Here is a 22,464-nt window from a genome sequence, read left to right as displayed (position 1 = left end):
AATGTTAAATTAAAATTGAGAATGAAATTAATGTTAAATTAAAATCGAGAATGAAATTAATATTAAATTAAAATTGAGAATGAAATTAATATTAAATTAAAATTGAGAACGAAATTAATGTTAATAATAACAGAGTTATAAATCTTAAAGTTATTTAATTACACCCAGAATTAAGTCTATTATTGTTTTACCGCTAGAAATAAATAAATTAATTAATGTGCATTAAAATTATGGACCCCATTCATCTTTTGTGCTATAGTATAGTCCACACATGAATGGTTGTCGTGTACCCCACGTTACCAATAGAGCTTAAAAATTCACTAAAATACTAATACGAGCGTATTCTACAGAAATAATAGCATTTGAAACTTACATTGTTAATATAATGGTGTTTTAGCTAACGCCATTTTGGAAAATTTTGGTAATTACCCCAATTTTAACCGAGGAGGTTTAAGAAAAGCTAAATGGTATTTCCTCTTTTATAAAATTTAAAAAATATAAAATTGGAAGAGAAAGTTCTGAAAGTACCGAGGTGTGAACTACTTCCTACACCGATTAAATATACAGGGTGTTTCAAAGGTTATGCAAAACTTTGAAGGCGTTGTAGGGGGTGAGTTGAGAAGTTTGCTTGTTTTTTCCCATTTTCCTACGATGAGTTAAAAGAACGCCAGAGAGCTTCGAAGTGTGGCCTACATGCCCCTGGAAGTAGGAGGTGACAACGCAAACCTAAGTAGCAGGGACTTAAAATACTCTTTTAGTTTACTATTTTACGCTGGTTACCTCGATGCGTTTACAAACTCCTTTTTTACCTATCACCAGGGTTGTTGATTTTTTGATTTTTTAAAAAAAATCAAAAACAATGATTTTTTTGATTTTAATCGATTTTTTTATTTTTTATTAATTTTTAGGTTTTTGTCACTTATTAAAAGCAATATATAAGCTTATTGATATAATTATTATTTTTGTATGAATAATATTCAATAGTAGACAGTTTTATCATGTCAAAAAATATTTATTCCAAGAAATAAGTATATTTGTATCACAGGAGTAACCTTGAAGTAAAACTAAACAGTGTGAGAAATAAAACACTGTCACAGGCCAATCGCCTGTTTAAAAATTAAATGCCTGGGGTGTTAGTGGCCCTGGTGAAAACTTAATTAATTCAAAGTTTTTCCCTTCAAGATTTATAGTTCTTTATTTAACACTCCAAAATTTTGAAATACCCATAATAACTAACCTATTAAGCCTATACCCTAGCACATATTGTCAAGAGTAGATAATTTGACCATAAATTATGAAAGCCTGATTTTGAAGGTTAAAAATGGTAAATGGCCAGTGGCCAGTTTTTTAATTAAACTACCTAGGCTCTACTGGCCACAGGTCCAGTTTAAAACAATTCCTTATTTCTCAGCCTCCGAGAGTCCATTATTTTCAAAACACCAAAAATGAGGTGGGGAAGGGATCGTGGTAGTGATAGGTAATATAATGACAATACAGGTCTAAAATATAATAATTCAATAGTAAATCTCTCATTTATGGAAAGTTAATACCTTTTAAACAATCTTTTATAGGAACAGATTTAAATCAACGATTTAAAAAAAAATCATTTGATTAAAATCGCTGATTTAAATCAAACAACCCTGCCTATCACGCGAACCCAAACCTGAATGTTCGCTGCTTGGTTTTGCGCTTGTTGCCGCCTACTTACTTCCAGGGGCTAGTAGGCCACACTTTGAAGCTCTCTGTCGCTCTTTTCACTCATCGTAGGGAAATGGGAAAAAACAGGCATACTTCTCAACTCCTTCAAAGTTTTGCATAACCTTTTGAAACACCCTGTATAGACGATTAAGTAATCAGTTGGTTCTAGTAAAGACATAAATATAACTTTGATAAAAAATATTCATTTCAGGAGAATGACTATAATTATCATCAGCTTGGCAAATACCTTAGGCCTAAGTCATCTAGCGACTTTAAATGCCTTAAACAGGTGGCCGGGTTACAATGCGTAGGAGCAGAAGAAAATAGGGGGAAGTACGCTTCTAGTCAGCTTTGGAAAGGCGTCACTTTTCACGAATTTTCGCGCCAAAACGGTTTGGCGGGAAATCGCGGATGAATACATCGTTTAAAAAATCAATTTTTCTTAAATAGAACAATTGTAACATAATGTCCTTCTCATTCTCTGCTAATTGAGCTAAGGCGTATTTGCTTTCGTCGTTTATAGCCGAGTTGAATCAAAACAAAAGTGGAACTACTTTTTCAGTTTGGTTTATTATGCGTAAAAAGGCATTTTCGTGGGTCACACGACGACTTCTATGGCTCAAAGCTACAGATACGTACTTCCCCTATTTTCTTCTGGTAGGAGGGTTTCAAGGGAGCCAACAGTTCCCTACACTGTCTATTACCGTTACCATCTACGACCTTTTATAGAAAGGGAAAACCGAAGAACTCGGGGGAAACCTCTTTAACCAGTGGAGCTTAGCCTCTCTTTTAACTTTCGTTTAAAAATATAAAAATCCTTTTCTTCGGATGACCTACCTGCTGTGAACACTGGTAATAATGATATCTTCGGGTTTTTTTGTTCAATTTCGAAAGTATAATTTTCCTCACTGGAGTATTTTTAACTTTTTGATATTCGGAACGAATGTAGAGTATGGTAATTGTCCATCGGGGTGTACCGCGGCGCCAAGTGAGCCATATCGGACGCTGACTCCGACCACTTTGGCGCCTTAGAAACCGCAGCTGGTTGTGCTGCAACTTCATTCTCTTCTTCTTAAAGGGAGTGCAACAGTGGTTTGGAAATTTTCTTGGCCATCGGATATAGCCTCGTTTTCAATTCAATCCAAATTACATAATAACGACACCACCTCGTCACAAAGTGTTATATTTTAATGGCGTTATGGTTTGAAATTAAAAATTAATTCGATATTTAATAGTTCAATTCAGTGTGACGTGATACACTTCTTGTTTCTGTAATTTAAATATTTATAGTTATACTTATATTATGAATGTTTTATCAAAATATTTTATTTAGGAATATATTTCACTATTTACCAATATTTTCTGTTTTTTTCACCATTATTTACAAACCATTTATCAATATTTAGCAAAATATCGTTATTCGAATACTATTTACTATTGCTTACAAATATTTATCGTTATTTAAAAAATAATTACCGTTATTTACCGTAATATCGTTATTTATACTTTAAAAACTATGACCATTATTTACCAATATTTTCAAAACGGTTCCCAATCTGACGTAAACAATACTCTTTAACTAGTGTAAACTAAAGAATTAAAATAAAAACTATAGAACGATTACCGGTACACTATAAATTAAACAAATTAAACATCGCGTAACATGTTTCGGCATATTGGCGTGTATTCCGCCGTTTTCAAACGCTTCACAAAGTCTAATTAGTAAATGAAATAGCATATATAGTCCTATAAAATCCTATAATTTAGAGAAAAAAATTGTCGCATAAAATCCTATAATTTTGAAATAATAGTCCCATAAAATCCTATAATTTTGAAATAGTATCATAAAATCCTATAATTTTGAAATAAGTCCCATAAAATCCTATAATTTTGAAATAGTAGTATCATAAAATCCTATAATTTTGAAATAGTAGTATCATAAAATCCTATAATTTTGAAATAATAGTCCCATGAAATCCTATAATTTTGAAATAATAGTATCATAAAATCCTATAATTTTGAAATAGTAACATAAAATCCTATAATTTTGAAATAATAGTCCCATAAAATCCTATAATTTTGAAATAATAGTCCCATAAAATCCTATAATTTTGAAATAATAGTCCCATAAAATCCTATAATTTTGAAATAGTAGTATCATAAAATCCTATAATTTTGAAATAATAGTCCCATAAAATCCTATAATTTTGAAATAATAGTCCCATAAAATCATATAATTTTTCGAAATATAATAATTTGAGTGTGGGCCCTGGGACACAACATTTAAAACTATTTTCGAGCTAACATTAGATGGTAGAGATCTCTCTAATGAGCGTGCGAATACGACCCCGCAACGCATTTTAATGTCGGTGTGTTCTCAGCCCCTTCTTAAAGAGAGGCGTGTCTACCACAGCGTTCCGCTACGCCGAGTTTCTTGATATCAGAGCCGAAAGAACCTTGGGACCATTCGCGATCCACTCTTCACCTCCGCTGGCTCGTCTTCGCGTTATTGGAGAGGATTTATTAGCGTGGCTCGTACGTTAAACGCGCCGTTGTAATTGACAATATTCGCGAGATGAGGCGGCGTTGAAAGAAAGTGTCGCTCGATTCCGATGGTGATTTGGGGCTCGCTTCGGCCGATCGTTCAGCATGGTTGTGCGACCCGTTACGGGAGTGCTTCTTTTTCAAGAAATGTTCGATTTTTGTGAGTTTTTCAATTATTCCGAAATAATGGTCGATTTTGAAAGGTAGGGTTGTACTATCTGACACAAATGGGGATAAATATCGATACGAACAAATGGGCATAAATATCGATACAAATATTTCATTTAATAGCAGTACGAAGTTAATCAATGAATGGACAAATTTGTTAAATATCGATACGAAAATGGGATTTAATATCGATATAAAACAGTGGGATAAATATCGATTTGAAAATTGGTTAAATATCTATACGACAAATGAGATTTAATATCGATTCAAATATTTCATTTAATAGCAGTACGAAGTTAATCAAGTTATGGACAAATTTGTTAAATATCGATACGAAAATGGAATTTAATATCGATACGAAAATTGGAAAATATCTATACGACAAATGGAATTTAATATCGATATAAAACAGTGGGATAAATATCGATACGAAAAATGGTTAAATATCGATACGAAAAATGGTTAAATATCGATACGAAAATTGGTTAAATATCGATACGAAAATTGGTTAAATATCTATACGACAAATGGGATTTAATATCGATATAAATCAGTGGGGTAAATATCGATACGAAAATTGGATTTAATATCGATATAAAACTGGGATAAATATCGATTTGAAAATGGGATTTAATATCGATACGAAAATTGGTTAAATATCTATACGACAAATGGGATTTAATATCGATATAAATCAGTGGGGTAAATATCGATACGAAAATTGGATTTAATATCGATATAAAACTGGGATAAATATCGATTTGAAAATGAGATTTAATATCGATACGAAAATTGGTTAAATATCTATACGACAAATGAGATTTAATATCGATATAAAACAGTGGGATAAATATCTATACGAAAATGGGATTTAATATCGATATAAAACAGTGGGATAAATATCGATACGAAAATGGGATTTAATATCGATACGAAAATTGGTTAAATATCTATACGACAAATGAGATTTAATATCGATATAAAACTGGGATAAATATCAATACAAATATTTCATTTAATAGCAGTACGAAGCTAATCAAGTTATGGACAAATTTGTTAAATATCGATACGAAAATGGGATTTAATATCGATACGAAAATTGGTTAAATATCTATACGACAAATGAGATATAATATGGATACGAAAATTAGATAAATATCTATACGACAAATGGGATATAATATGGATACGAAAATTAGATAAATATCTATACGACAAATGGGATATAATATGGATACGAAACATTGGTGAAATATCATTACATTGAGATTTAATATTGATAAGGAAAAATCGATTTAATATCGATGTTTAAATCGAGGTGAAATATCTAAACGAAAAAATCGATTTAAAAATCGATATTAAATCTTGGTGAAATATCTCGTATGTTGTAACCACGTTGACCAATGCTGTTTATCTTTCAGATCTGACGCCGGAAGAGCAACAGTTGCTGGCGGACATCCGCAGGAGGAAGGTCGAACTCGTGCGCGAAATCCAGGTTGGTCTCTCCCACACTCTGGCCTCGGTTACGGAGCTCAAGCATTACTCATTATGACTTCAAGTCATTAGGCTCAGTTGATGCATTAAGATAAGGCGCTGCATTTGTTCTACCAACAACGTATTTAGCTTATTGAGCACAAACGAATCCACCCGTTTACCACAAGCAAAACTACTACTTTTGCTACTACCTGAATCCGAAGGAAATCGCATTTCAAACTGAAACAGTAACGCCATCTGTCGTACACTTGTTTTGAAATATTTATCGGTACAATAATTGATAATCAACCAACTATTTCGCTATTTATGTGGAATTAAATTAATTTAAATCGTTAAATTAAGCTTTAAAGTTTTCAAAAATTAATAGTTAAATTAAACTTAAAGTTTCCAGAAATTAATAGTTAATTAAGCTTTAAGTTTCCAAAAATTGAAATTTAATTAAGCTTTAAGTTTGCGGAAATTTATAGTTAAATTAAGCTTTAAGTTTCTAGAAATTAACTGGTTAAAATGTTCCCGGAAATTCGTCATAGCACTGCCAACTTAAGGCGCTTCTGCGATCGAGGTTGGCAGTGGTCAAAACAGGGGCTGCTTCACCAAGCCAAAGATAATCTAGACTAGGGCTGTGCGAGTACTCGAAAACTGCGAGTACTCGGTCTCGAGTCCGAGTCGAGTACTCGGACTCGGACTCGAATATTTTAATTTTTATTACTCGAATGGACTTGCGAGCCGTTCACCGAGTCCTAAAAATTACTCGCGAGTCCAATTTTTTTAAGACGAGTCCGTTATTTTCCACCGAGTCCGTCATTTTTATTTGTTTATTTTTTTTTGTAAAAGTCCCGTATTGGCGCTGCGGTAGCGTTAACGCAGTTTGTTTAGTCAGAGGTCACATGACTCACATGGTGAATAGTTCTTGTAGTAAGTTTTAGTAACCAAAAAAATCCAGATTCCAGATATTAAAACATTTTTGAAGAAAATTTTAATTACTTAAATTAATAAATTAGTAAAATTACTTCTTATTATAAAAATTGTAGATAAGTAAATTAAGTATTTTAAATATTAATTACTGATTTAATTTTTAGGATGATTCTGACTTTTTAGCAATATAAGGCTTAGATAGGGCTCAACTGCAAATTGGGGACTCTGAATTAATTTATGACTCGAATTGGACTCGCGAATAAATTGAAGACTCGAATTGGATTCGGAATAAATTTAATGCTCATACTGGACTCGTTCGGAAATTTAAGACTCGAATATTGCTCGTGGCTAATTCTTAGGGACTCGAAGACTCGAATGAGTACTCGAAAGTGGGACTCGCAAATTGGTGAGTCCAATTTTTTGGGACTCGGACTCGACTCGAAATCCAAAAAAGAGGACTCGCACAGCCCTAATCTAGACTACGTACCCGACCAAGCCTAGGTTAAAAACGTGTTCTAGTCTTAAAGGGGAAGACTACAGTGGAGATTGTCAACTTTCGCGTTATTTCAAGCTGAACTCTTTTAATTTTGTATTTTAACTTATAAAAGTAATATTTAAATGTATAACAGCCTCTTGTTTAGTGACTAAAATAATTTTGACAATTTAAAATTTAAAATTAATTAAGTTATTACGTTTTAATTCGGACCCCCGGAGCTAAACAAGTTAGGCAAGCGCCCAAACTAACCTTTAGTTAGGACCTTATATCTCGTTAACTATTAATATTATAATTATCAAAATTATTTTAAGCACTAGAGGAAGGATCAGCCTAAAAAGAAAAATATAATCCAATTATGTAATTGTTAAAACAGAAACGTTCAACTTGAACGAAAAAGAGGTTTTTACTAGGGCTGTGCGAGTCCTCTTTTTTGGATTTCGAGTCGAGTCCGAGTCCCAAAAAATTGGACTCACCAATTTGCGAGTCCCACTTTCGAGTACTCATTCGAGTCTTCGAGTCCCTAAGAATTAGCCACGAGCAATATTCGAGTCTTAAATTTCCGAACGAGTCCAGTATGAGCATTAAATTTATTCCGAATCCAATTCGAGTCTTCAATTTATTCGCGAGTCCAATTCGAGTCATAAATTAATTCAGAGTCCCCAATTTGCAGTTGAGCCCTATCTAAGCCTTATATTGCTAAAAAGTCAGAATCATCCTAAAAATTAAATCAGTAATTAATATTTAAAATACTTAATTTACTTATCTACAATTTTTATAATAAGAAGTAATTTTACTAATTTATTAATTTAAGTAATTAAAATTTTCTTCAAAAATGTTTTAATATCTGGAATCTGGATTTTTTTGGTTACTAAAACTTACTACAAGAACTATTCACCATGTGAGTCATGTGACCTCTGACTAAACAAACTGCGTTAACGCTACCGCAGCGCCAATACGGGACTTTTACAAAAAAAAATAAACAAATAAAAATGACGGACTCGGTGGAAAATAACGGACTCGTCTTAAAAAAATTGGACTCGCGAGTAATTTTTAGGACTCGGTGAACGGCTCGCAAGTCCATTCGAGTAATAAAAATTAAAATATTCGAGTCCGAGTCCGAGTACTCGACTCGGACTCGAGACCGAGTACTCGCAGTTTTCGAGTACTCGCACAGCCCTAGTTTTTACTGTTTTCTTCAGGGTTCGTACACGACCTGGGAAAACTGGGAAAGTCAGGGAATTTGAAAATGTTTCCAAAAGGTCAAGGAAAAGTCAGGGAATTTGAAAATGACCCCAAAAAATCCGGCAAATAAATTTTTGAAAGATGTATTGAAGATACATAGTAAATATTTTTCAAGATTATACCTCAAAACATAAACTTATTCTACAAAAATGGACAGGGAAATTGTCAATTTTTTCCGGGAAAACCTGGAAAAGTAAGGGAATTTAATTCCGGAAATTTTGTATGAACCCTGTTCTCCCCCCTTAAGTCTTTTATATTTTTACAATTTTCTAGTCAGAGACTTAACATCACTAATTACAATAATAATACTAATGTCAGAGTAGCCGTAAATCAATTAAAAATGTATAAATATTTAAACGGTAAACTTTAGTGCAATCATGTACACTGTGTCCATGGTGCAATTTTATAACCACGTGACTAGTTTTAAAGGTATCTACCGTTTGATGGCGCTTGAACTCCTTAAAGCTTTCCCGAAAGAAATTTTACCCAGTATACCTTGCAATTTACGCTATCGCCTATTTTTGACCCTCATCAAGCAGGAGCACTTATGGTTTTCCATTTGCATTGTATCCAAAAGTGTGACAAGGTCGACAGCCCACCTGAGTGCAACACCTACTTTTCGATCTTAGAAATTTCAATTTAATTGGACTTGGAGAAAATGTGTCACTCGATTCGAGATTCTACAGATAGTCGCCAGATAATGACAATTAAAAACGGTCAAAGATATTCTTTCCAGAAATGTTTTATCCATTGTCTCTTCGTATTTTCGAATTAAGAGGTTGATCCCGCGCGATCAAACGAGTACTGAGAACGTTTAGGCATGTAGACGTTTTCTAGCGCTGACTTCACCTCTCGACAGTGTTTTAAGTCAGTAAATTTTCCGGAAAATGACCGAGGCCTTTTTTCCGGAAACATTTTCGTATTTTTCCGAAAAAAATAAAGTTTTCATTCCATGATTAGTCTAATATATTGTTTGCAAATTTAAATAAAGCTGCATTATCGTCTAATTTTTCGAATCTGAAAGTAAAACTAAACCTCTAGAGTAGTTTAAACTGATTAACAATGTAACACTATTAATGTTTTGTAGTATGTTTACTGATATTAGACATTTTATATCGATATAAAGTTGAAAACCTTTAAAAAGTAATTTATGTTTAATTTTTTTTATTTTTTCCGGCAATAGTTCTTTTTATAAAATAACCTTGGCCATCTTGTTGAAATGTTGCCTCCCCGCTTCAGCTGTGGATCCGTTTTATCTCCCACTAAAGAGATTATGAACTCATTCTTAGGCATTGGCTGAACTATTCCAGGGCAACATTTCAACAAGTTGGACAAGCGTAAAGACATTTTATAAAATCAACTATTCGGAAAATGTTCCGCATTTTATTTTCTTGGTAGCTTTAGCCATGTCAAAGGTGTGTGTGACGTCATAGTGCCGACGCGATATTTTTAAGATTTTTTATTATTAATGATTAAAATTGCATTAAATATAAAAATAAGATTATACGAATGATATGCGAATTAATACGCTATATTACATAATATACCGCAGGAATCCATACCTCTACTTGGAATGCTTATCGCGGCAGATTTTCGTCTCGATCTGGCTCACGGTTTTTTTTGACGTCACTATATTAACTTAACAAACAACTACGTGAGATGGGAGCGCGCGCAGAGGGGATTTTTTATTTCTTAGGCGGGGCCAAAGCCGTCAGAGTGATCTTATTAGTGTTGTTAATTTTCCGCAAATCGGAAAAATATAAAATTGAAACATAAATTACTTTTTAAGGGTTTTTAATGTTTTTAACTTTTTATCGATATAAAATTCTAATATCAGTAAACATACTAAAAAACATTAATAGTGTTACATTGTTAATCAGTTTAAACTAGTCTAGAGGTTTAGTTTTACTTTCAGATTCGAAAAAAATGAGGCGAAAATGCCGCTTCATTTAAATTTGCAAAAAATGTATTACACTAATCATGGAATGAAAACTTTTTTAATTTACAACACTAGATATTACCAAACGCGATACGCCAGGATAAGCATTCCAAGTAGAGTTATGGATTCCTGATCGCTATATTACATATTATACCGTTTTTACACACAATCCATGGGATTGGTGTGTATTGGTTTAACGTACAGTGTAGCCGATGCCGCCGTGTCGTTCATCACTCTTTACCAGTTAGGGTTAGAAATTTCGACGATATCTCGTTCGACACTGCATTTACCGGCCTCGGTATCCCAATATCATTTTTTTTTAAATTCGGTTCGTCTAAAATTGAACGCGAAAAATTCATTTTCGATAAAATTCCTCTTGGGTTTATGAAGTTGATGTACAAGGTGATTGAAAATTTGTTCAAATTTAAATTTAATACAAATATTGTGGAACTGTCCTGTACATTTAAAATTTTAAAGAAATGAATAAAAACCACTATTACAATAGTGGTTTTTATTCATTTCTTTAAAGGGAATATAACCTGCAAATCAATCTTTATGGAAGACCCCTTCAATTTTTCAAATTTCCCTGTACAGTGGCGCCAAATATTTCTAAAACCAAAGGCAAGAGCGGTCAGAGCTGCAAACGTTGGTGTTCCACACCAAATATCTGAGGTTATATTCCCTTTAAAATTAAATTTAATATTTAAAATATAGTTAATACATCGGGGGGGGGGGTTGTGTACTTAAATGTCCATGACATCTGGTTATACAAATAATATTATAATAATACATAAATAAATACTCTAAGAATAATGTTTAGTATTCGTTCGAGTACTCGGCCTTTTTTAAGGTCGAGTACTCGATGATGTTCGAGTACTTCAACAGCCGTAGTGTTTAGTTCCCTAACTTCATTAGTAGGTACTTAGTGGCTTGTTTAAAATGCTGATGAAAATTAAATTTAAATGTTTATTCCGAGTGAAATGTGTAAATTATTCCTAGTGATAGATTTAATTATTCCTAGTGATAGATATGTATATTCCTGATGAAAAATAAATTTCAATCTTTCTTGGTAGTAGGTTCAAAATCCCAGTGAAAGTAAACTTGAATCATTCCTAGTGACAGATATATATTCCCGGTGAAATAGATGTAAATTTAAACTTTAGTAGCTTGAAAATCACCTTGTTATTTTAAACAGGGTTCGTACATGACCTGGAAAAGTCAGGGAATTTAAAAATTATCCCAAAAGGGCAGGGAGAAGTCAAGGAATTTCAAAATGGTCTAAAAAAGTAAGGGAATTTTAAAATGACCCCAAAAAAAACAGGCAAATAAATTTTTTAAAGATGTATTAAAAATACATAATTGATATTTTTCAAGATTTTACCTCAAACCATTCATTTATTCTCCAAAAATGGTCAGGGAAAATTTGACAATTTGGTCAGGGAAAACCTGGAAATGTCGGGGAATTGAATTCCGGAAATTTTGTACGAACCCTGGTGTGGGCGTCCATTGAATGAGGTTATTGAAGTGGTTATTGTCGTAATAAATCATAAAAAACTCCTCTAAAAGCCCAGGAATAAAAGAAATATATTCAAGGTCGCGTGTAATGGTTCATCTTCAATTTCGTGTGGCAGTGGAGATTGGGCTTTTGAGGAGCTGCGAAGCGTGGAATATGCTTTCTGGAGGCACCCGCCGTGACTGCCGCCCCCCGGCCTGTTTCCGGGAAAGTTCTCGTCTACCTGTCAGGCTGTATCAGCACCAATGGCGGATACTTCACTTGTTATTGTGGCAATCAATTTCACATTTTTCTTTTGGTGTTCTTCACGTGGGAAATTTAGCGCGATTTAAATGAAGTTGGTTGGACAAGCTCATTAATATAACGTTGAAGATGGATTGCCTACAAAATAAAGCATTACGTCAAAATAATTATTAACTTTTACTTAATTATCCATTATTTTTACAACTTTTAGTTAATTATTCATTATTTTTTACGTCCTTTAGTTAATTATCCGGTGTTTAAATTTTTTACTTTAGTTAATTTACTTAAAGGATAATTAACTTAAGTATGTAAAAAATAATGGATAATTAACTTAAGTATGTAAAAAATAATGGATAATTAACTTAAGTATGTAAAAAATAATGGATAATTAACTTAATTATGTAAAAAATAATGGATAATTAACTTAAGTATGTAAAAAATAATGGATAGTTAACTTAAGTATGTAAAAAATAATGGATAATTAACTTAAGTTTGTAAAAAATAATGGATAATTAACTATAATGGATAATTAACTTAAGTTTAAAAAATAATGGATAATTAACTTAAGTTTAAAAAAATAATGGATAATTAACTTAAGTTTTAAAAATAATGGATAATTAACTTAAGTTATACTTAAGTTTGAAAAAAATAATGGATAATTAATTTAAGTATGTAAAAATAATGGATAATTAACTAAAATGTTAATTTAAAGAACAGTTAATTAAACGTATTAATTTAAAGAACAATTAATTAAACGTATTAAATTAAAAAACAATTAATTAAACGTATTAAATTGAAGAACACTAAATTAAAAATAAAGTAAAAATTAAGTGTAATAAATAAAATAATTAACTATAATGTAAAACTATCAAATTGGACAACCATTAGGTAAAATAGTAAAAGTATTTAGTTTCAGTGGCAATTTCCGCTGGCAGTTAGTTGTTAGCGTCCCTGTACCGGAAACGATGTCGGGCGCAGTTGGGCTGAAACCCTTTGAAGTGACAATTAGATAAGATAATATTTGGTAGGTAGGCGCGTTAACCCTGCGGGTCTGTATAGATCGAGAATGACCCTGGAGATTTCCAAAAAGATAATTTGATTCTCCTGCATTGTGTGAGAACGGGAAATCGCGTGTCCGAGGCCATTTGGTCCGTGGACAGCACTCAGGGAGATTTCCTTCGCCCGTCCGTATTGAACTATTTGTATTTGCTAAAAGCGTAAGTTACGACTCTTCGAAAACATTGTGGCCCTCAATACGGCGTAGCAAGAACTAATTTACGCAAGGACGATCCACTAGTACCCGGAATAAACATCTAACACTAACAAGGAGACTGACTACCTGAGGTGTAACTCACGGATTTCGTATAAACTCGAGAGTGAAGTAAACTTTCTTATAACTTAAAAAAAAAGGGAAATGTTGCTGCGGGTTTTAGTTTTGCCATGGCAACTGAAAACGTTTTTGACAACTAAAACAGAACATTTCTCTGTGTAAGGGAAAATCCGGGAAAATCGAAGATTCTAATGGTCACCCCCCCATGAAATATTAAAAAATTTCAAAGACTTATTTTTTTTATATAAAATAAGGTTGTTAAATTTGGATGTATATAATTAAATTGGATAGGTTTCTGTAAAATGGGTAAATTTGAGTAAATGCAAGTGAATTTGGAAAATTTCGGGCAATTTGAGTAAATGCAAGTGAATTTGGAAAAATTCGGGAAATTTGAGTAAATGCAAGTTAATTTGGGAAATTTGAGTAAATGCAAGTTAATTCGGGAAATTTGAGTAAATGCAAGTTAATTCGGGAAATTTGAGTAAATGCAAGTTAATTCGGGAAATTTGAGTAAATGCAAGTGAATTTGGAAAAATATGGGAAATTTGAGTAAATGCAAGTTAATTCGGGAAATTTGAGTAAATGCAAGTTAATTTGGAAAAATTCAGGAAATTTGAGTAAATGCAAGTTAATTTGGAAAAATTCTGGAAATTTGAGTAAATGCAAGTTAATTCGGGAAATTTGAGTAAATGCAAGTTAATTCGGGAAATTTGAGTAAATGCAAGTATATTTGGAAAAATTCGGGAAATTTGAGTAAATGCAAGTTTGGAAAAATTCGGGAAATTTGAGAAAATGCAAGTGAATTTGGAAAAATATGGGAAATTTGAGTAAATGCAAGTTAATTCGGGAAATTTGAGTAAATGCAAGTTAATTTGGAAAAATTCAGGAAATTTGAGTAAATGCAAGTTAATTCGGGAAATTTGAGTAAATGCAAGTATATTTGGAAAATTTCGGGCAATTTGAGTAAATGCAAGTGAATTTGGAAAAATTCGGGAAATTTGAGTAAATGCAAGTTAATTTGGGAAATTTGAGTAAATGCAAGTTAATTCGGGAAATTTGAGTAAATGCAAGTTAATTCGGGAAATTTGAGTAAATGCAAGTTAATTCGGGAAATTTGAGTAAATGCAAGTTAATTCGGGAAATTTGAGTAAATGCAAGTGAATTTGGAAAAATATGGGAAATTTGAGTAAATGCAAGTTAATTCGGGAAATTTGAGTAAATGCAAGTTAATTTGGAAAAATTCAGGAAATTTGAGTAAATGCAAGTTAATTTGGAAAAATTCTGGAAATTTGAGTAAATGCAAGTTAATTCGGGAAATTTGAGTAAATGCAAGTTAATTCGGGAAATTTGAGTAAATGCAAGTTAATTCGGGAAATTTGAGTAAATGCAAGTATATTTGGAAAAATTCGGGAAATTTGAGTAAATGCAAGTTTGGAAAAATTCGGGAAATTTGAGAAAATGCAAGTGAATTTGGAAAAATATGGGAAATTTGAGTAAATGCAAGTTAATTCGGGAAATTTGAGTAAATGCAAGTTAATTTGGAAAAATTCAGGAAATTTGAGTAAATGCAAGTTAATTCGGGAAATTTGAGTAAATGCAAGTATATTTGGAAAAATTCGGGAAATTTGAGTAAATGCAAGTTTGGAAAAATTCGGGAAATTTGAGAAAATGCAAGTGAATTTGGAAAAATATGGGAAATTTGAGTAAATGCAAGTTAATTCGGGAAATTTGAGTAAATGCAAGTTAATTTGGAAAAATTCAGGAAATTTGAGTAAATGCAAGTTAATTCGGGAAATTTGAGTAAATGCAAGTCAATTCGGGAAATTTGAGTAAATGCAAGTCAATTCGGGAAATTTGAGTAAATGCAAGTCAATTCGGGAAATTTGAGTAAATGCAAGTCAATTCGGGAAATTTGAGTAAATGCAAGTGAATTTGGAAAAATTCGGGAAATTTGAGTAAATGCAAGTGAATTTGGAAAAATATGGGAAATTTGAGTAAATGCAAGTGAATTTGGAAAAATATGGGAAATTTGAGTAAATGCAAGTTAATTCGGGAAATTTGAGTAAATGCAAGTTAATTCGGGAAATTTGAGTAAATGCAAGTTAATTTGGAAAAATTCGGGAAATTTGAGTAAATGCAAGTTAATTCGGGAAATTTGAGTAAATGCAAGTTTGGAAAAATTCGGGAAATTTGAGTAAATGCAAGTTTGGAAAAATTCGGGAAATTTGAGTAAATGCAAGTGAATTTGGAAAAATATGGGAAATTTGAGTAAATGCAAGTTAATTTGGAAAAATTCGGGAAATTTGAGTAAATGCAAGTTAATTCGGGAAATTTGAGTAAATGCAAGTTAATTCGGGAAATTTGAGTAAATGCAAGTTAATTCGGGAAATTTGAGTAAATGCAAGTTAATTCGGGAAATTTGAGTAAATGCAAGTTAATTCGGGAAATTTGAGTAAATGCAAGTTAATTCGGGAAATTTGAGTAAATGCAAGTTAATTCGGGAAATTTGAGTAAATGCAAGTTTGGAAAAATTCGGGAAATTTGAGAAAATGCAAGTGAATTTGGAAAAATATGGGAAATTTGAGTAAATGCAAGTTAATTCGGGAAATTTGAGTAAATGCAAGTTAATTTGGAAAAATTCAGGAAATTTGAGTAAATGCAAGTTAATTCGGGAAATTTGAGTAAATGCAAGTATATTTGGAAAAATTCGGGAAATTTGAGTAAATGCAAGTTTGGAAAAATTCGGGAAATTTGAGAAAATGCAAGTGAATTTGGAAAAATATGGGAAATTTGAGTAAATGCAAGTTAATTCGGGAAATTTGAGTAAATGCAAGTTAATTTGGAAAAATTCAGGAAATTTGAGTAAATGCAAGTTAATTCGGGAAATTTGAGTAAATGCAAGTATATTTGGAAAAATTCGGGAAATTTGAGTAAATGCAAGTTTGGAAAAATTCGGGAAATTTGAGAAAATGCAAGTGAATTTGGAAAAATATGGGAAATTTGAGTAAATGCAAGTTAATTCGGGAAATTTGAGTAAATGCAAGTTAATTTGGAAAAATTCAGGAAATTTGAGTAAATGCAAGTTAATTCGGGAAATTTGAGTAAATGCAAGTCAATTCGGGAAATTTGAGTAAATGCAAGTCAATTCGGGAAATTTGAGTAAATGCAAGTCAATTCGGGAAATTTGAGTAAATGCAAGTCAATTCGGGAAATTTGAGTAAATGCAAGTGAATTTGGAAAAATTCGGGAAATTTGAGTAAATGCAAGTGAATTTGGAAAAATATGGGAAATTTGAGTAAATGCAAGTGAATTTGGAAAAATATGGGAAATTTGAGTAAATGCAAGTTAATTCGGGAAATTTGAGTAAATGCAAGTTAATTCGGGAAATTTGAGTAAATGCAAGTTAATTTGGAAAAATTCGGGAAATTTGAGTAAATGCAAGTTAATTCGGGAAATTTGAGTAAATGCAAGTTTGGAAAAATTCGGGAAATTTGAGTAAATGCAAGTTTGGAAAAATTCGGGAAATTTGAGTAAATGCAAGTGAATTTGGAAAAATATGGGAAATTTGAGTAAATGCAAGTTAATTTGGAAAAATTCGGGAAATTTGAGTAAATGCAAGTTAATTCGGGAAATTTGAGTAAATGCAAGTTAATTCGGGAAATTTGAGTAAATGCAAGTTAATTCGGGAAATTTGAGTAAATGCAAGTTAATTCGGGAAATTTGAGTAAATGCAAGTTAATTCGGGAAATTTGAGTAAATGCAAGTTAATTCGGGAAATTTGAGTAAATGCAAGTTAATTCGGGAAATTTGAGTAAATGCAAGTTAATTCGGGAAATTTGAGTAAATGCAAGTTAATTCGGGAAATTTGAGTAAATGCAAGTTAATTCGGGAAATTTGAGTAAATGCAAGTTAATTCGGGAAATTTGAGTAAATGCAAGTTAATTCGGGAAATTTGAGTAAATGCAAGTTAATTCGGGAAATTTGAGTAAATGCAAGTTAATTCGGGAAATTTGAGTAAATGCAAGTTAATTCGGGAAATTTGAGTAAATGCAAGTTAATTCGGGAAATTTGAGTAAATGCAAGTTAATTCGGGAAATTTGAGTAAATGCAAGTAAATGCAAGTTAGTTTGGAAAAATTCGGGAAATTTGATTAAATGCAAGTAAATGCAAGTTAGTTTGGAAAAATTCGGGAAATTTGATTAAATGCAAGTAAATGCAAGTTAGTTTGGAAAAATTCGGGAAATTTGATTAAATGCAAGTGAATTTGGAAAAATTCAGGAAATTTAAGAAATTGACATTCCGGATAAAATAAGACTAATTTACTTGGAATTTCTCAAATTGGGTAAATTTATATTAAGCGTCTAAATTTGGGTAGAATTATAGAAAATATAAGCTAAAGAATGTAAATTTGGTAAATTTTTGGGAAAGTCATGTAACATTTTTGGAAAATTAGGTTTATGTCATCTAGCGACTTTTAATGCCTTTACTTCAGGTGGCCGGGTTACAACGCGTAGGAGGGTAGTGGCAAGTCCTTCGTGCCATGCGGGCCAACCCGCCTTTGCAGCTCTTTGGAGGAGCAGTTTACCTTTTATTAGTACATTGAGCGCCATCTGTATTATGAAAAGTGAACTAGGCACGCGGGAAATTCGAAAAAACCGCGCGAAATACAAAATATCTAATGATATCTAATCTAAATCTAATTATAGGACAAATGGTTAAATTATAGGAAAATGGTTAAAATATAGGAAAAATGTTTAAATTATAGAAGAATATAGGAAAAATGGTTAAATTATAGAAAAATAAAGGAAAGTATTGAAATATAGGAAAAATGGTTAAATTATAGAAAAATAAAGGAAATTATTGAAATATAGGAAAAATGGTTAAATTATAGAAAAATAAAGGAAAGTATTGAAATATAGGAAAAATGGTTAAATTAGAGAAAAATAAAGGAAAGTATTGAAATATAGGAAAAATGGTTAAATTATAGAAAAATAAAGGAAAGTATTGAAATATAGGAAAAATGGTTAAATTATAGAAAAATAAAGGAAAGTATTGAAATATAGGAAAAATGGTTAAATTATAGAAAAATAAAGGAAATTATTGAAATATAGGAAAAATTATAAAGTAAAGGAAGAATGGTCGTCCTGTACTTCATATAATATTAATATAATCAGGAATCCATAATTAGCGTTATGGATTCCTGATATAATGTATAGTGAAGGAGTGTACTCTTACGTTCTCAGTAACATGAATACGTTCTCGGCGGATACAGACGTACAGTAAGGAAACAATGAATCTAGCGAGACAATGAACCTCATAATCCTTGGCCGACAAAAGCGGGCCCGCTCAATTAGTGGAGAATGGGGGAAATGGGCAATTAATTGAAATGTTAATCACTTCCGGTTTTTGTCGTGTTCGTGGCCCGGCTGATTTCCAAATACACGCGCTAGAGCAATGGACACTTTTTTATTATTTTATAAATACATTTCAAACCAATTGATTTTAATTTATTCATTTTTAAACAATTAATAATAGTTCAGCAAGAATGTATTATTTATATTTAAGGAAAATTAATAAATTAACTAATAAACTGTTTGAAATTTAAATGATTGATAGTCAACTGTTTGGAAATTTATTAAATTATTCATTTATTGATAATTAACTGTTTGGAAATTTATTAAATTAGTCATTTATTGATAATTAACTGTTTGAAAAGTTATTAAATTAATCAGTTATTGATAATTAACTGTTTGGAAATTTATTAAATTAATCATTTATTGATAATTAACTGTTCGAAAATTTATTAAATTATTGAACCAAATTTCAATCACCCTTTACATGTAAAAGTAAGCTGTTTGGGAATGGAACAAATTTAAAAACATGTTAACGACGCTCTCACTGATAACTTTGTAAGGCTTACGGTGAACTGGTTTAAGTCCAATATGCTAAGGTCACGATTAATAAAAATAGATATGCAAATTTAACGTAGTTTTATTCATCATGAAATAATGATAACTTTGTGAAAAATCCTTTACAACGCTTTCCAATAAACATGACCATTTGCTCTTTTTAACAGATATCGCTATCGTCGAAATCAAAACAAGATAGCCTACTAAAGATACATTTTGACCCCAAAGAATTTTAAGCCCGAAAATTATTAGCCTCGAATCTGAATAAGATCGAAATTAAGAATATTAAGCCCAAAATTATTAGCCGTGAATCTGAATAAGATCGAAATTAAGAATATTAAGCCCAAAATTATTAGCCTCGAATCTGAATAAGATCGAAATTAAGAATATTAAGCCCGAAAATTATTAGCCTCGAATCTGAATAAGATCGAAATTAAGAATATTAAGCCCGAAAATTATTAGCCTTGAATCTGAATAAGATCGAAATTAAGAATATTAAGCCCGAAAATTATTAGCCGTGAATCTGAATAAGATCGAAATTAAGAATATTAAGCCCAAAATTATTAGCCGTGAATCTGAATAAGATCGAAATTAAGAATATTAAGCCCAAAATTATTAGCCTCGAATCTGAATAAGATCGAAATTAAGAATATTAAGCCCGAAAATTATTAGCCTCGAATCTGATAATAAGATCGAAATTAAGAATATTAAGCCCGAAAATTATTAGCCTGGAATCTGAATAAGATCGAAATTAAGAATATTAAGCCCGAAAATTATTAGCCGTGAATCTGAATAAGATCGAAATTAAGAATATTAAGCCCAAAATTATTAGCCGTGAATCTGAATAAGATCGAAATTAAGAATATTAAGCCCAAAATTATTAGCCTCGAATCTGAATATGATCGAAATTAAGAATATTAAGCCCGAAAATTATTAGCCGTGAATCTGAATAAGATCGAAATTAAGAATATTAAGCCCGAAAATTATTAGCCTCGAATCTGAACAAGATCGAAATTAAGAATATTAAGCCCGAAAATTATTAGCCGTGAATCTGAATAAGATCGAAATTAAGAATATTAAGCCCGAAAATTATTAGCCTCGAATCTGAATAAGATCGAAATTAAGAATATTAAGCCCGAAAATTATTAGCCGTAAATCTGAATAAGATCGAAATTAAGAATATTAAGCCCAAAATTATTAGCCGTGAATCTGAATAAGATCGAAATTAAGAATATTAAGCCCAAAATTATTAGCCGTGAATCTGAATAAGATCGAAATTAAGAATATTAAGCCCAAAATTATTAGCCTCGAATCTGAATAAGATCGAAATTAAGAATATTAAGCCCGAAAATTATTAGCCGTGAATCTGAATAAGATCGAAATTAAGAATATTAAGCCCGAAAATTATTAGCCTCGAATCTGAATAAGATCGAAATTAAGAAAATTATTAGCCTCGAAACTGAATAAGATCGAAAATTAAAAATATGGAACTTGAAATTGATTTCCCTTCAATCTGTGTTTCCTCGAACCAATTTTACGCGCGTGGGAGAGACTGGGAACAGCATGATTATCCCAGAGTTTAAATAAATACATTCAAGATCACTGTTTTTTTTTTTGTTTTTTTTCAGTATTGTGTCCTACAAAATTTTTACCAATTTTCGTTCACATAAAAATCGGGTTTGCAAGACAATACATTTTATGAAACGCAATAATTTGGCATCAAAACAATGGAGATTTTTTCGGGCGAATAACTTCGACGCGTCATTGTTCTCGTATTACGCCTCATAGCGTACGGACGAGGAAAAACAGTCGAAAATACTCCGTCAAACGCCATTAACGTATGCCTCTTCGTCTCAGGTGGTCAGGCAGAGCGAAGTACTCGTGAAAAATACTCGATTGGCCTTGGAAGTTAAAGGGAATATAACCTAACAGCAAAGACTATGAAAGGTATTCCTATCCACCTTCAGAGTAGTTGTTACTGCTCTTCGTTGATTTGTATTTGGTTTTCCCCCAATTTTTAAACCAATGGCGCCATCTCGCGGTGAGTTTATTTTATTCCGAAATCGGGATGCCCTTGTGAAACCTTTCATAGTCTTTGCTAGCAGCGTCGTAGGCCTACGTCATAGATAAGCCGCCATGACATCATTCTACGTGTGTACATTTCTCATTGGCTAGACCCTTTAGCTCCTGCCACCTAGGAGCAACAAACACAAGGAGAACGCGGCTAGCCGTTACACAGGGAAAATGTAGCAAGTTAGTCATGGAAATTTATTCCGGGAATTTTGTATAGCACCATCTATTTATTTGATTCATCATAAATATGAAAATTAAGGAAAGGTTCCTAATTAAATTGAGCTTTAATTAAAGTGGCACGAATTAACTTAAGAGTGAAATGGAACTTTTTCCCAAGAAATTAAACACATGTTCTCGATTGGTAAAAGAAAACGTTCTTACGACCATTGCCAGATGGCGCTATATAATGGGGGAAACATGATAAGTTTTCGTTTCAGACGAGCTTAGATTGTACATCATGCCAGCTAGGAGCAACAAACACCAGGAGAACGCAGCTAGCCTTTAAACACGCTAATGCAGTGTTGTGTATAAATTTCATTGGACGAACCTTTACGCCGAATGTTTTACGGACGGCATCAGGCGCTAAAGTGTTTAACCAATGAAAAATGTACCAAAGAAAATGCACGACTTTTGACGGGTTGCGTTCTCCTTGTGTGGGGTGTTGTGTTTGTTGCTCCTAGCTGCCACCGTCGGAAGGGGAAAGTTCGAAATGTGTCTTCCCCCGCACGAAAAAGGCGTTCACCTTGTATGCGAATAAGTCATACCATAAGTAACATAATAACAATAAGTATGACACTTCCTATTGCTTAAATGCTAATTTTCTAACCGAACCTTTTTTCGGTACTGATACTCTATTCAAGCTGTGACTTGGACTCGCGACTTACCGTTTTGGATGACTAC

The 22,464-nt window shown here is 32.1% G+C and overlaps 1 protein-coding gene across 3 annotated transcripts in view; it reads left to right on the top strand.

Annotated features, from left to right (window-relative positions):
- step (cytohesin steppke) overlaps nt 1–22,464 on the top strand; it is an 88,034-nt gene that overhangs the window by 49,819 nt on the left and 15,751 nt on the right. For all 3 annotated transcript variants that reach the window (XM_090155015.1, XM_090155013.1, XM_090155014.1), the window contains exon 2: nt 5,832–5,905. In XM_090155015.1, the coding sequence (XP_090011141.1) occupies nt 5,832–5,905 (74 nt within the window). The remainder of the gene's footprint in view (nt 1–5,831; nt 5,906–22,464) is intronic.

Source organism: Leiobunum rupestre, chromosome 1, assembly GCF_980474605.1.
Source record: "Leiobunum rupestre chromosome 1, qqLeiRupe1.1.hap1, whole genome shotgun sequence".
Lineage (NCBI taxonomy): Eukaryota > Metazoa > Arthropoda > Arachnida > Opiliones > Sclerosomatidae > Leiobunum > Leiobunum rupestre.
This window is presented reverse-complemented; position numbering and strand designations above follow the sequence as displayed.